General features: G+C 38.2%; 1 protein-coding gene across 1 annotated transcript in view; it reads left to right on the forward strand.

Annotated features, from left to right (window-relative positions):
- The window catches only part of PKHD1 (PKHD1 ciliary IPT domain containing fibrocystin/polyductin), a 484,394-nt gene that overhangs the window by 436,800 nt on the left and 32,001 nt on the right, over positions 1-15,593 (forward strand). The window contains 2 exon segments of the mRNA XM_017849608.1: positions 8,454-8,589; positions 9,558-9,645. Coding sequence (XP_017705097.1) covers positions 8,454-8,589; positions 9,558-9,645 — 224 coding nt within the window.

The following is a 15,593-nucleotide window of genomic DNA, read 5'->3' on the forward strand; positions in this document are numbered from 1 at the left end:
TATCATGAAGAAGTGAAATAGCTTCAGGGAAAAGATTGCTTTTATTTATCACCCACCATTTGTCATAGCCATCATGTTTTTTTACTTTTGACTCAGTTTTTTCTGATTTAATAAGAAAGAGTTGAAAGTGTAAAACATAGAATTGATTTTGTGTTGCAATGTGTTCTATCCCCCCCTCTCTCTCTTTTTCTTTAGTATTTTAAAAGATATTTTCTAGACATAAGGAAAAGATTAAATCTTCTGAAGATAAGGAAGGGCTGTTTCTTAAGTATATCTGAACAAACCTCTCCCGAATGAGAAATGCCATATCCTATGGCATTCAATGAGAATTAGCAAGGTTTCTCATGTTTCTCAGTGTTGCACAGTATGATAAACAAAACAGAACAAAACAAAACCATAAAACCTGACATAGGCCCCAGAGCCAGCCTTGTTTCTTTCAGCTTTATCACAGTCAGCTGGGTTTTCCACTGAACTCACTGGAGAGCTATTGACGAGCCAATGAACTGACCTTAAGCCAGCAGAAATGAGTCTAGGAATGCAGTGCTTTCATGGAAAAGTACCAAGGATGTTCTCCAGTGGTTTGCTCTTGTTAATTTAATGGGGTTATATGCATTTCAACAAATTCAGGCCATACTGGACACATTTTTCTAAGACAGTACTAGCTACTTTCAAAAGCTACCAACTTTGGGCCAGGTGTGATGGCTCACACCTGTAATCTCAGCACTGTGGGAGGTGGAGGTGGGTGAATAGCTTGAGTCCAGAAGTTTGAGACCCGCCTGGGCAACATGGTGAAACCCCATCTCTACAAAAACACAAAAATTAGCTGGACGTGATGGTACATGCCTGTAGTCTCAGCTACTTGGAAGGCTGAGGTGGGAGGATTGTTTGAGCCTGCGAGAGGGAGGTTGCAGTGAGCTGAGATTGTGCCACTACACACCAGCCTGGGTGACAGAGCCAGATCTTGAAAAAAAAAAAAAAAAAAGAAAGAAAGAAAGAAAGAAAAAAGCTACTAACTCTGTTTTGTGGGAAGAGATGGAGTAGATGTCTACTTTCAAAGTAAATAATACACAGCGAACTGGCCTCTTCCGGTCTTTATCCTCCTCTAGAGGCATCTGGATTCAAGCTTCCTCTGCTTAGCTAAGTTTCCATCACCATGTTTTCCAACTTCCAAAACTTTGTTGACCTCTGTTGTCATTTGTTGTCTTCTTGCATGTGCCATGGTGGTTTGCGGCACCTATCAACCCGCCATGTAGGTTTTAAGCCCCACATGCATTAGGTATTTGTCCTAATGCTCTCCCTTCCCCTGCTCCCCACCCCACAACAGGTTCCGGTGTCTGATGTTCCCCTCCTTGTGTCCATGTATTGTCATTATTCACCTCCCACTTATGAGTGAGAACATGTGGTGTTTGGTTTTCTGTTCCTGTGTTAGGTCGCTGAGAATGATGGCTTCCAGCTTTGTCCATGTCCCTGCAAAGGACATGAATCATCCTTTTTCACGGCTGCATAGTATTCCATGGTATATATGTGCCATATTCTCTTTATCCAGTCTGTCATTGATGGGCATTTGGGTTGGTTCCAAGTCTTTGCTATTGTGAATAGTGCTGCAATAAGCATACGTGTGCATAGGCCTTTACAGTAGAATGCTTTATAATCCTTTGGATATATACCCAGTAGTNCCCCTGCTCCCCACCCCACAACAGGTTCCGGTGTCTGATGTTCCCCTCCTTGTGTCCATGTATTGTCATTATTCACCTCCCACTTATGAGTGAGAACATGTGGTGTTTGGTTTTCTGTTCCTGTGTTAGGTCGCTGAGAATGATGGCTTCCAGCTTTGTCCATGTCCCTGCAAAGGACATGAATCATCCTTTTCACGGCTGCATAGTATTCCATGGTATATATGTGCCATATTCTCTTTATCCAGTCTGTCATTGATGGGCATTTGGGTTGGTTCCAAGTCTTTGCTATTGTGAATAGTGCTGCAATAAGCATACGTGTGCATAGGCCTTTACAGTAGAATGCTTTATAATCCTTTGGATATATACCCAGTAGTAGGGTTACTGAGTCAAATGGTATTTCTTATTCTAGATCCTTGAGGAATCACCACTCTGTCTTCCACAGTGTTTGAACTAATTTATACTCCCACCAACAGTGTAAAAGTATTCCTATTTCTCCAGAGGCTCACCAGTATCTGTTGTTTCTTGACTTTTTAATAATTGCTGTTCTGACTGGCATGAGGTGGGATCTCATTTTGGTTTTGCAAGGACCTCAATTCTGTAGTCATAGGAAATGCATTCTTCCAACAACCTGTTTGGAAGTGAACTCTTCAGTAAACCCAGCCAAGCCTCTCTGGACTACTGGCCCACTCCCTGGAGATAACACATTGGTGTTATTGTAAGCCGCTGACTGTGGTAATTTGTTATACAGCAATAGAAACTAATATGCCATGTCACATAAAGCTCTTTGTTCATGACATTGCCATGAACTTTGGGCTATTAAAGCAGTTACCATGAGGGTAAGAATGACACTGTGGGAGTGTTTATCTGTGTATGGGCAACGTGTATATACTTATCACATTAGTAGCTTTTTAAGTTCTCTCATTCTGCATAAGGAGCACCCTATCAGGTTACTTTGGAATAGAGAAGAAAACCAGGAGAGCCAATAAATTATACAAGTCTTTTGGCATTCAGTCACCTTTAACATTTTCTCTTCTGCATCTTCTCCTCTTTATGCATCCTGGGCACCTGCTTTCTAGAAGATAGCTGTTTGGAGCATGAAAGTAGAATCTTTCTATCAGCAAGGAAGTATGTTCTTTTCAAGACTGGCAGAATGTTCATCCTAGAAGAGATTCCTATACTACTGGCTTGTCTCTGTTCTTCCCCATGACAAAAACCACAGCTTTGCCATTAAAGAGTGTTTTTACATCATTCCTTCTTTTCACTGCAGTACAAATACGCTACTTTGTTTAATTGGGTCAATGGCAAAATTATTGCAATCTTACTTCATATGTGTGGCTTTGTGGGAAAGTGAGATGTTCTACGTAAGCAAGCTTTCTATACAATTAAAAATTGTTCCATTAATAACAAGCATTTTTAAGTCTTCAACTCTTAAACATTAAAAAAAGACAAAGATTGCATAATATTCAGACTTATTAAATGGGAAATAATGTAGACCATTCACATTTGTTATGATGATTCATGGTCATCATTAAATCTATCATTTACTTCACAATCCTGTTTTTGCAATGATGCCCTTGGGTACTATTTTTCTTATACTGAATGGCGCCAGACCACTAAATCTTTAATTCTTGTCCTGTAGTTTATATTTTTTTCTGCTATTTTATTGTGAACAGGATGTTAATTGTAATCTATTGTTGCTGTTGACACATCCACATCCAGAAAAGTTCTAATTCCAAAATCAGATGACACTACCTTAAAATCAATTAATTTAAGAATTATTTGTACACATGGTGAACTCGCAGGTAAATATAATAGACTCTAGAAAGCTTACATTTCAATGTTTTTTATTCCCCAATGTTAACTGAACAGCTATAATGTTCAAAATATCATATGGTCCCTGTAAGAATCTAGAGATTTGAAAATTAATGGATATGAAAAACAGCATTTATTCAACTATTTAATGAGAAGATGTTATACTAAATCTCATTCCATATCTATTACAAATAAATCATTAATTCTCTATGAAGCTGCTTAACCATTAATCCAGTTTTTCATAACATTAACTTGAGTATAAAATGTTAATCTTTATAATATTTATTAGGTGGTCAAGGTTTCGACTTATGATTATATTCCCAAGTGTGCCTAAGCACATTGTAAATCACAATAAATTATCATTCAATGTATCACATATAGTGAAAGGTATCCTGTTTTACTTTTCTACTATTCTAAAACTCCTGTGCAACCAATATCTTGAATTAAATCTCTTCCATTAGAAAGACCTTGAGTGATTTCTGTTTTCCTGGACAGACTTATGACTGCTACAGCTCCCCAGGATAAACAGGAAATTTTGGTTATTTTGCATATGATCTTTAAAAATGCAGAGTTTTCATTCTCCTAGTTAAAATAGTCACGCTAGATTTATTATAAAATATTGTTTTAAATGATTTGCCAATTAAAATACTTAGGTTTTTGTCCCCTGATTTTTTGCTTATAATTGATTTTACTTATCTTTCATTGTCCTTAAGCCCTGTTAAACCCATCTAGGCTTCCTTAGCAGCTAGTCAACTCCTAAGAGGTGTTTTTGTCCCCTGAATTGTTGGAAGATGTACAGTGTTTATTCTGCGTCTTTATATACTTCTGATCCACTGCAAGTTACACCTAAGGTTACTGAAATCTCATTTTTAAATGAATAATTCCATGGAATCACAAGATTTTAATCAGAAGTATCACAGAATAGAAGTAAGCACACTGCTTGAGGAGTGCCCCAGAATGTGAAGTTGAAGGCCAAGAAGATGAGTGGTAGTTTTTCAGAGGCAATTAGTGACCTAAGAACAGAGGGAATGCATAATGGGTACTGATTTGGCAAGTGTTACTATAGCAACATGTACTGGATGCTTACAATATGCCAGGCTTGGAACCGCTAGATCACAGTGCCAGAAAAAAACTGTCAGATCATAAGACATTTCTTCCCTCTTAGGAGTTGGCTATTTGCTAAGGAAGACTAGATAGGTTTAACAGGGAGCATTAGGACCATGAAAGGTAAGAAAATTGCATCTATCAACTCAGAAGGATAGCCGGAAAAGTCATTCTTGTCATACAAAGTATATAGAAGGTTGTTCTTGAGGGGGAGAGATCATGGTGTTCTATATATTTGCAAATCTCACAGTGCCTTGAACAATGTTTGTACATAGTAGAAGGGTTAACATATACTTGTTAAATATATAGAAATATGTTGACATTATATTTATATTTTCCCTATATTAACATAATATATATATATTTTAGAATTTTTTAGAATTGACTAAAGAATTTACTTTTTTCTTTCAGGGTACAAAATTGTCCAAAATCATTTTACAATTCAAGTCCCCTTGTGGTACATATAGAATATTCGGCCTTATCTAGCCTATTTAAAACAAGAGAGATAAAAAATGCTCAGGATATCCTGAAGCATTCAATCAAAACATGAGGCTTGTTATAGGAACTTGGCTTAGTAGCTTTGAGCAGAAGGTTGAAGAGAGAGTATCTCTGATTTCCACCCCAACTTCACCTCACCCCACCCCACCACAGTCGGTCTTGCTGAGAGCCAGTTTTCACTAATAAAATTTATTTGCTCTCTAAGTTTTCCATGCAGATAGAAATAATTCCATCTTCTACAAGGTAAACATTTCAGATCTGGTGGAACTGAAAAGCAAGAGTTGACATGAATAGGAGTGATCTCTTAATTGGGAAATTTCTCTTATTTTCTTGACTTTTCTCCTTTAGCCTGCATTTAAGGGTTGTAGAAAAAAAAATTCTTTCACATACCCAACTGGGTATTGGAAGCTGTTAAATAATGGTAAAACTGGGATGAATGGAGGGAACTTTTCTCCCCATTTTTTAAAGTTTGGCTGTAGGTCCTTCTGCCTGCAGGCTACAGTCACATTAGCAGTTGGAAATTGGATAACGACAGCACAATGACAAATCCAGGTTGCTTGCAATAAGTTGCTAATCCCTTTGCTTTAATATTGGAGCAGCATGTAATGATGTTTGGACATCACTCCAGTTTACTGACGACCCCACTGGGGCCAGCAATAGAACCTTACAACTGTCTAACAAGGCGTCAGGTGACTCCCGTCGTCACAGCAACGGACATTGGAATCTAATCTTCCCTCCATCCCTTCTAGCACCCAATAACGCCTAGATTATATAAGTGGCCCATCATTGCTTGGTAACTTGAATCAATTAACGTTAATTCGCACAATGCTATGATGTATTGTGATCACTTTCATTTCAGGGAAGGGGGAGAAATTGCTATAAGTCACCTAAAATGAGGTTGTCTGTGGTGCTGAGGTATTAATTGGGTGTCCATATTAAATGCAAAAGGAGCCCCATCGTGAAAGGAAAGTGGATGAGTGACTCTCTTGGCTGCTATTGACCTATCAGAAGAAGACAGTGCCCTTTTCCTTTGCTTTTATCTATTACAGTTTTCCCTATTGCGTGTCAAGTTGATGTATTATAAAAAATTCATTTGGTGACCTTTCACCCCCTTAGCAGATTAAACAATTTCACTTCGATGGCATCATTAACAGGACCCTGCATTTAATGATGATTTCTCTAAAAGGCCACGGAGATTCGATTTTAAGCTAACAGATTTATTGCACTATTATAACATATCGTAAAAAACTGTACCACCTACGGTCAGGTTTTAGGACAGAAACTGCTTAAGAGTTTATGTGGAGCTTAAAGTGGTATTACCTTGGGATATGCTGCAGCAGCAAGTCTGTGACCTCCAGTGAGATGCTGTTTACATTTAACAAGAGATGTTTGCTCACAATAAACTTTAAAGTGTGTCAGGAATGGGCCTTTTAGCGTGTGTTTAGGCAGTTGGTTTCCCTCCCTTCGTCTCTAGACGTCAATGTACTTATGTCAGAATCTTTGATGGAGTCTTTCAGTTTCTTTAACCCCGACTGCTTGCCTGCATCCTAGCCCCCATCAGAAAGAATTTAAGGTAAAAGATTAGGGGAGAAATAGGATCTGATAACAACGTTAGAATTTTCTAATAACCTGGAACCCACAGAAGGATAGAATTAATAGCATGGATTTTTAAAATCTAGTTTAAATTGTTCCCTTTAAAAAAGGAAAGGAGCCCTAGCCACTCAGGCTAAACAAACTAAGAAATGATGTTGGGACTAGTGTGTGTTGAATTCCCAGGGAGTGATTCCAGCCAAAAAGCCAGGGTCTTCGCTGGTAGATGACTAAAGAGCTTCTTAGGAACACGTATTTGCACTCTGCCCACATTTCCTAGGATTCCTAGGGGAGAAGCAAATTGCTTCCTACGGAAACTTCATATTTAGTGATCCCTTGTATTTGCTCTTCCACTATTTCCTCTTTCGGAACAAATCCTCGCTTTTTCCTGACATGCACCCTCCATGTTAAATAAATACTTTATCCTTTCCTCCTTGTGTGGGGAAGGGGAGGTAGTTAGGAGATAGAATAGTTGACTTATAAACATTAAATGGGAGAAAGCAAAGTAGGCTATTATAAAAATAAATAAGTAAATAGATAAATAAATACCTCATGAGACCTGGCCCAGGCTATTGAGGATAACTCATCAAGGAATGCTCTATGTCAGGGTCCTATATATGATATGTGATGTCCAGTTGTCTCCACTTAGTTGCCAAACATCTGTTGCATGCCTATGATATGTAATACACAATAGATTTAATGGGACAATAGGTGTATAATTTTATTTTAATGATGCAAGCTCTGTCATCAAAAATACCAAAACTCTGAGTGACATATGTTTTACACTGTCGTGAATTATATAACTATTTTATATGTGTTCCATTTTGTTGCTAAGTCGTGTCAGCACTTAATATGTTCATAGGAAGTGAGAAGCAATATAGCTCACTGGTTAACCACTCTAGATCTCAGTCAATACTTACTATTTGTAGGACTTTTGGCAAGTTATTCAAGCCTTTTTGGACCTCAGCTTCTTCATATATAAACAAGAGTACCCACCACATAGTGTCATTTTACAGATGCAATGAAATTATACATGAACACTTTATCATGGAACTTGGCATACAGTACGTGCTCAGTAAATGCCAATTGTAAGTATTATTCTCCTCAGATGCTTCATGCAACTGAAGTAAATTAATTCATTAATGCTATTAATAGTTATTGAATCCATTTAGTACAAGCACACTCGGAGAATATAAGTATGGTTTGTTGTGAAGGTTAAATGAGCTCTTCTGTGTAAAACAGTGGTGTACTGGAGTTTGCTGTTGGGTGTCTCTTCCCAGCTCTGCTCAGTGATATTATCTTGTCATCTTGGAATTAGCTATGGTGGTAGTATTTATATCACGGAATTGGAACACACCTACAAATCAGGGCATTATTTGGGAAAGCTGATTTAATAGCTTACTATTGGACGTGTCCATGTCCTCTCATTTTAGTCTGAGGCTTTTATTATTATTATGCATATTAGTTTGAGGCTAATTTTCACTGAGACTTTTATTTTTTGACTGATTTTAATAAATGATGATAAAAATATACACTCATAATTTGTGATTTTCCCTACCACCTAGTCCATTTTCATTATAGCTAAGAAAACATATCAAATACATACCTAATTAACCTTTGCTATAAAGCCATGTTCACTACACAGTGTATTATTTTCTAGAAACACAGACAAATGCAAATATTTTCACTGGTAATAATGGATTGTGGAAAATTGCTGCCATAGGGATATGTGTAATCCCAAGGATGTATTTTGTTTGTTTTTATATCTGCCAGAAATTCAAGCAGTTTTAAAACTGGGAACTTGATATATATTCGGCCCTATGCACTTTCCGTCCTAGTCCAGCCTTCAGATGGAGAAGTGGGAAATGAGCTTCCAGTGCAGCCACAATTGGTATTTTTGGATGAGCAGGTAACGTTTCACAGGAAGCAAGCTGTCTTTAGAGCTAAGTAGCATGTAGCATTCAGTCTGTCTTTTAGAGTGTGTCATCATTGATACACATTTACAGAGTGCCCACTGTGTGCAGTTTGTTGCACTTAAGAGCTTCTCACTACTTTCACATTTTCCTTCCACTTCACAGCCTGCCTTCTTTCTGTTTTCTCTGGACATTCAGAATTTGATCAAGGGTAAAAATAAAATTCTGATACTTTTCCTCCCCAACCAAATTCTTAAAGTAGGTCTGTCACATTTTCTCTGAAATCTAGCCTTCACAAAGAAGTAGATCTACATCTGAAGAAGTTTTTCATATGCTAATGAAGGAACTTATGACATTATAGATACATTACAGTTTTATGTTTTTTTAAATAATTTCTCTTATATGTGGTTAAGTAAAACAAGAAGTTTCTGTGCTTAATTCTAATTTCAGGCTTCGTGTCCTGATTCTATTTTATCTTTTCAGTATTTACAAAATTCACAGTGAACTATGATTGTTGAATTGGCTTCCTCCTACTTACAAATGCATCCCCTGACATGTTTGCAGAGAGAAATCTGTGGCACTGAGGTCCACACTTGGAATCCTGTAAACTTTGATCTAGTCTGGCACTCACCCAGCTCTCTCCTGTTTTCTTCTCTTTACCTTTCCTTTCTTATGAACCTTCAGCACATAGTACCATTCTTTTCTATAAACATAGTTTTCCTTTCCTCTCCTCACTGTTCTGCCCCAACTTGTCTTGCAATAATTTCCTTACTCATATATAAGTTAATTCTGATATATTCTTAACATGAGAAAGACAACATTTATTTATCACTTTCTTTCCTTTATTTCTACTGAATATGTTCTTTATAAAAGCATGTATCTGAACCATCTTCTTTTCTAACTTCACAAAATTCTCTTCTGAATCCAACTTTTTCTTTCTCCTTCCTCCTATTCCCATTTCTAGAACCGAAGAGTGGAGTCCCTGGGGCCCCCTTCAGAGCCATGGACAATTTCAGCTTCCCTGGAAGGAGCATCAGACTCAGTGCTAAGAGGTAGGTAAAGTATCTGTAAATTCCAGGTATCTGTTACCACTTTATCTGCAGATAAAATATTTGCCCCCATTAGGAATTCATAGCAAAATTGATAATACTGAATTTCTTCAGTAATTTGGACGGAAACTCCTTCATCCCTAATCTACAGTGTCAGTGTCTGTGAAAAGAAAGATTAGGCTGGCAGGAAATCCTAAAGTCACCACCTTTTCTCTCCCTTCCCTTTCACAATAAAGCAACGTTTTCAACATATCTGTATCCTTAAGGCAGTGTAAGGAAAAGTGCATGGCATTTTTGGGTGAGTATCAAATCCTAGGTTTTCTACAATCCACTCAGTGCCCCCGTGACACACCCTTGTTTGGTACAGTATTATGGACTGGGCCAGGGAGCAATTTACCAAGTATAATGTGATTTCTATGGGGAAATAGAAAGACTTGCTCTCAGTAGTATGAAGAATAAATGTGATGATAAATGCAAAAGCATCTGACCCATAGCAGCCCTCAGAGTTAGTTTTTCTCCTTTTGATCTTTGTCTATCCTCTTTTGCCTTCCTGTTCTATCCCAGAACCACTGCCAACTCCACTTACTTTCCTTGAAGCTTGTTTATATGAAAATCTATTTAAAATGCAGATTTCTACTAGGCCCAAGATAGGTTGGCTACATATTCTGCAGAAGGACCCAAGAATGTGCATTTTAGGGCCTGGTCTAGAGAGAAGCAAGCAGGTATAACATGGTTTTTATGGGAAAAATAGTTTCTGAGTTCTAAATTCCTATCTAAACCCCTCACACACAAAACCATTGAAATACGCCCTACTCAAAGAGGCACGTATTTCTTTTTTACGAAATAGTTCAATCATTGTGTTTTTATGTTGTAAAACAGTATGATATGTTATCCACAGAAAATATGTTAAGGAGAATGTGTTTGCGAAACAGAATTAAGACAAAGGAGCCTCATGACTAAGGGAGATCAAGGAAAGAGGTAAAGTGAGGGAGGTGCTGGAGCCAGACAGACAACAGAGGACTTTGGGGACCACGATGGGCAGTTTGGGCTGCACTCTCAGTGAGATGAAGAGCCATTGGAGGGTTTTAAGCAGGCCAGTTCCAAGGTCTGACTTGCATGTTTAGAGGACCACTCTGCTCTGTGAAGGGTAGATTAGGGAACCTCAAGAGTGAACCTCCTGAGCCAGTTAAAAAGTGATTGCAAAAGGCCAGGAAAGAGATGGTGGAGATCACAAGTGGATTAATTCAGAATGTCTTTCAAAAGTTGAATCAGCAGAATCTACTGGGAGTAAAGAAAACAAGGACTTAAGGACAAATTTTAGGTTTTGATTTTGTTATATTGGGTGGATATTGGTGTTATTTACTGAAATGGGGAAGACTGGATCGGGAGCAAAAAGCAAGAGTTTTTATGATGAGAAACACGAAAAGGTAAGTACAACCTGGCTGCTGGGCCAAATTAAGACTCAGGCCCTTTTGATTTCGATTTTAAGGCAGCAAACGCAAGAGGTTCTGTTTTACAATTAATATAGTTTGTGTTCCAGGTGTCACAAGAGAGATTTTTTCCTCTTACCTGCCTCCCTCCAACATAACCCATAAATTATTAATCATGCTTCCTACCAGGAGCCTTCTCCCTATTGTGTGCAGTCAATCTCCCAACACGTAGATCTTGACTGACAGCCTCAAACCCTTCATGCATAGGGGTTGCCTCTCTGCACAAGCGGCCTCACAATGATCACAGCACCTTGAAATTCTTCCTCTGCCCATGGGTAGGGTTGTGTATTTCATTCTTATTGGAGGAAGTCCCTATCATGCACAATATTACAGTCCAAGTCTGGGCTTCACCTTGAGGTGAAGAGAAATTCATTTTATGTCAACCTGATATAACCTAGAATAGGAGGGTTCAGTGGAACATTTTAAAATCATCTCCTATATTTGGATAGGGAGCCAGAGATTACAACAGTCTGAAAAAGAGGATCTGTTAAATTTCTTTAATCTCTCCCACTAGTTTCAATGAGAAAATTTAAAAGTGTCCCAAGAATTCAAACGGATTAAAATGATTTTAGGATAGATGGAAAATATCCTCAGAAAGGAAAGCATTCACTCCCTTCCCCAGAACTGCTACATCAGACAGTTTTCAAAAATCCTTACAGGGTCCCAGTAAAAGAATAGAGCCAATGGATTTATCTTGACTCCTTGAATTCAGAATTGTTGAATAATTCTGACCAAGAGCTAGGGCTCAAGCAAATCTCTGCACTAAATATTGTGTTGCTGTTTTAGATGAGAAAGAATTGATAAATTCTTTGTGATTTCAAATGTGATTTGAAAATAATGTTTTCAGGCTGGGCACGGTGGTTTGTGCCTGTAATCCCAGCACCTTGGGAGGCTAAGGCAGCTAGATCACTTGAGGTCAGGCATTTGACACCAGCCTGGCCAACATGGTGAAACCCCGTCTCTACTAAAAATACAAAAATTAGCCAGGCATGGTGGGCGCACACCTGTAATCCCAGCTACTTGGGAAGCTGAGGCATGAGAATCACTTGAACTCAGGAGGCAGAGGTTTCAGTGAGCCAAGATGGTGCCACTGCACTCTAGCCTGGGTGACAGAGCAAGACTCTGTCTCAAGAAAAAAAGAAAGAAGAAAATAATGTTTCAAAATATGCATACTATACAAAGAGATATATATCAGTAATGGTAAAATTTTTTTAAAAAAGAAAATAACAGTTATTTGTTTTAAGCACAGTTATCTATTATTACCATGATATTTGCATATTATAATAGGGGAATAAGTAGGAAATCTTGTTAACTTTTGCAAATCCTTCTTTCTAGAAGTGTGATTTCAAGCACTGGCTTTTTATGCAGTTAGTATTGTAATTATAATGATGCATCCTTTGAGATTTGCCAGTAACACATTGAAAGGAAGTTTCATACCAATAAATCACTGAAAATTATAAATTGATATTGTGTGTATGTACTTTTGTATAATTGGCCAAATATCTCCATTCTTACGCAAATCTGAGGATGTGTTTACCACTCTTCAAAAATTCGGTTTATGGGCCAGGCATGGTGGCTCACACCTGTAATCACAGCGCTTTGGGAAGCCAAGGCGAGCAGATCACAAGGTCAAGAGATCAAGACCATCTTGGCCAACATAGTGAAACCCCGTCTCTACTAAAATTATAAAAATTAGCTGGGCATGGTGGCACGTGCCTGTAGTCCCAGCTACTCAAGCAGCTGAGGCAGGAGAATTGCTTGAACCCGGGAGGTGGAGGTTGCAGTAAGCCAAGATCGCCCTCTGCATTCCAGCCTGGTGACAGAGTGAGACTCCATCTCAAAACAAAACAAAATAAAACAAAACAAAACAAAATCAGCTTATCCAATTTCCTGTGCACCTCATGAATCAGGTAAGGCATTTCTGTTGGTTTTGTGTTGTCAAAATGTTTTTTTCAGTCTTGGAAATGACTCATGTGCCAGTTCAAACATCAGCCTATCTGCAAAATCACTGACTTCCAAGAATAGGCCTCGATTTTGCAGTTATTTCTTACTCTACTCTTGCTATGAGTCTAAGCTCATTCAGGTGGTTCCCATAAAATATACGAAATGTTCAAATAGATAGGCATAAGTCAATCATAGATGTGCCTTCTCTTCTAATTGCATTTATTATTGGCCTAAAACCATTCCTATCATATGGTGCACACGGCCTACCTTTTCTGATGACATTGTTCCTTAATTTTTTGTTATTTGTCTCTTAAGAAACATATAAAATTGTTGTAATAAAGTCTCCAAGTTAATGAATAATCATTTGATGATGTTTTCAATGAATTAATCTCAGATCTCAGTTTTTTTTTAATGTCACCGTTTAATTTAGCTTATACATTTTGTTTCTGGCAAAGCTACACCTCATCGATTCCAGAAAATGAAATTATCCCCTTCTAAAAATTCTCTTAAGGAGGACGATTGACATCTCGTGATTAAACATTTCATAGCTTCAAAACCCTTACTTTTTAAAGCTTGCTTCGGCTTATTGCTTTCTTATTAGAACAATAAGTTTTCCCACTCTCTTTTCAATTTGACTTTTTACTATTTTGACCTGTAATTTCTTTACTCTAGCTACTTACTTATTAAGATGCCAAATGTTTTCCAGTGAGAACACATGGACACAGGGAACATAATGCATGTGGGGCTGAATACCTAGGTGATGGGTTGATAGGTGCAGCAAACCACCATGGCACACGTTTACCTGTGTAACCTGCATGTTCTCTACATGTATCCCGGAATTTAAAATAAAATAAAATAATTAAAACAAACAAAAAACAAAACAAAACAACAAGACTCTGAATGTTTTCAGCCTGTCCACAAAAATAATTTTCTACCAGACTTCGAGGTCTTGCTCCCCTCAGTACCCTCTCCACGTTCTCTTTATACAATCCAAATTTAAAGGCCCAGGTAATGTTGCATATTTTGTCAGAATCTCCCCATAGATTCTCCAGACTTTCCCTTCCACTTACACAATCTATCTTTTGTTCACTTTGTTGAAAGTAACACCTGTGTGGCTAACTCGTATTTTTGCTCCTGGTCATTTTTTTTTTTTTAATGTGAGCAGTACAGTTAGAAACTTCTTGGGTTTAAAATCCCAAGGAATGCGGACAGACCAGAATGGTCCTTGTACAGATTTGCAGACACAAGGCATGTCATTAAGAAAGTAAGAAAATGAAGTGAATTTATCCAAGGTTGCCCACTGTGAAGATGAAACATTCAGAATTGCATTCCAAACTGCCTGTTTTGATGCTGTCATTCTGTTCATTTTTCAGTGCCATTTTGCTACTGTTGGCATTTTGGTACAGAAAGCGCTTAGGATATGTAACAGTCACTCACCTTCTCATCTTAAAATAATACAGCAGCATAAAATATTAATTTTTAGCTTTTTTTCATGTTCTAGTAATATTTACAACAGATACTCTCACATGAATACTGGAACTCACCTCCCCATCGTCTACTCCATACGTTACCCATGTTCTTCTATTCCTTACCCATACTCCAAACCATACTCACACTCATGCCTTATATTGCTCCTCCATACCTTATCCATACCTAGGACCCTACTTATACTCCATACCCTATGTATAGTCCATACCTTACTTTTTTTTTTTGAGGCAGAGTCTGGCTCTGTTACCCAGGCTGGAGTGCATGGTGTGATCTCAGTACACTGCAACTTCTGCCTCCCGGGTTCAAGCGATTCTACTCTCTTAGCCTCCTGAGTAGCTGGAATTACAGATGCCCACCACCACGCCTGGCTAAAATTTTTCTATTTTTAGTTGAGGTGGAGTTTTGCCATGTTGGCCAAACTGGTCTTGAACTCCTGACCTCAGGTGATTCGCCCGCATCGGCCTCCCAAAGTGTCGGGATTACAGGCGTGAACCACCGTGCCTGGCCCATCCCTTTCTTATATCCCATACCTTGCCATACTTCATACATTACCATACCCACTACCTTGCCCATATTCCATAACTTACACATACTCCATGCCTTATTCACACTCCATACCTTACCCATAGTCTATACCTTACTCATATTCCATACTTTATACATTCTTCAGACCCTTACTCACACTTCATTTCTAACCCATAGTCCATACCTTACTTACTTATACTCTGTACCTTGCCATACTTTGCACATTATTCATACCCAGTACCTTACTTATGCTCCATGCCTTACCTATTCTCCATACCTTCTCCTGTATCATACCTTACTGAGACTTTATATTTTACTTTGTTCCACTCCTGACACTTATTGCACCTCATCTTTCATTATTTTTCTTTCAGTAACCTTAAGGATGTCATACCCCACCAGCTTAGAATCATGTTGTGGCCATGCAAAGTGAATGAGGCATGAAACTACTTACTCTTTATCTATCTATCTATCTATCTATCTATCTATCTATCTATCTATCTATCT

The sequence above is a fragment of the Rhinopithecus bieti genome, unplaced genomic scaffold (genome assembly GCF_001698545.2).
Source record: "Rhinopithecus bieti isolate Rb0 unplaced genomic scaffold, ASM169854v2 scaffold_31531, whole genome shotgun sequence".
Classification (NCBI taxonomy): domain Eukaryota; kingdom Metazoa; phylum Chordata; class Mammalia; order Primates; family Cercopithecidae; genus Rhinopithecus; species Rhinopithecus bieti.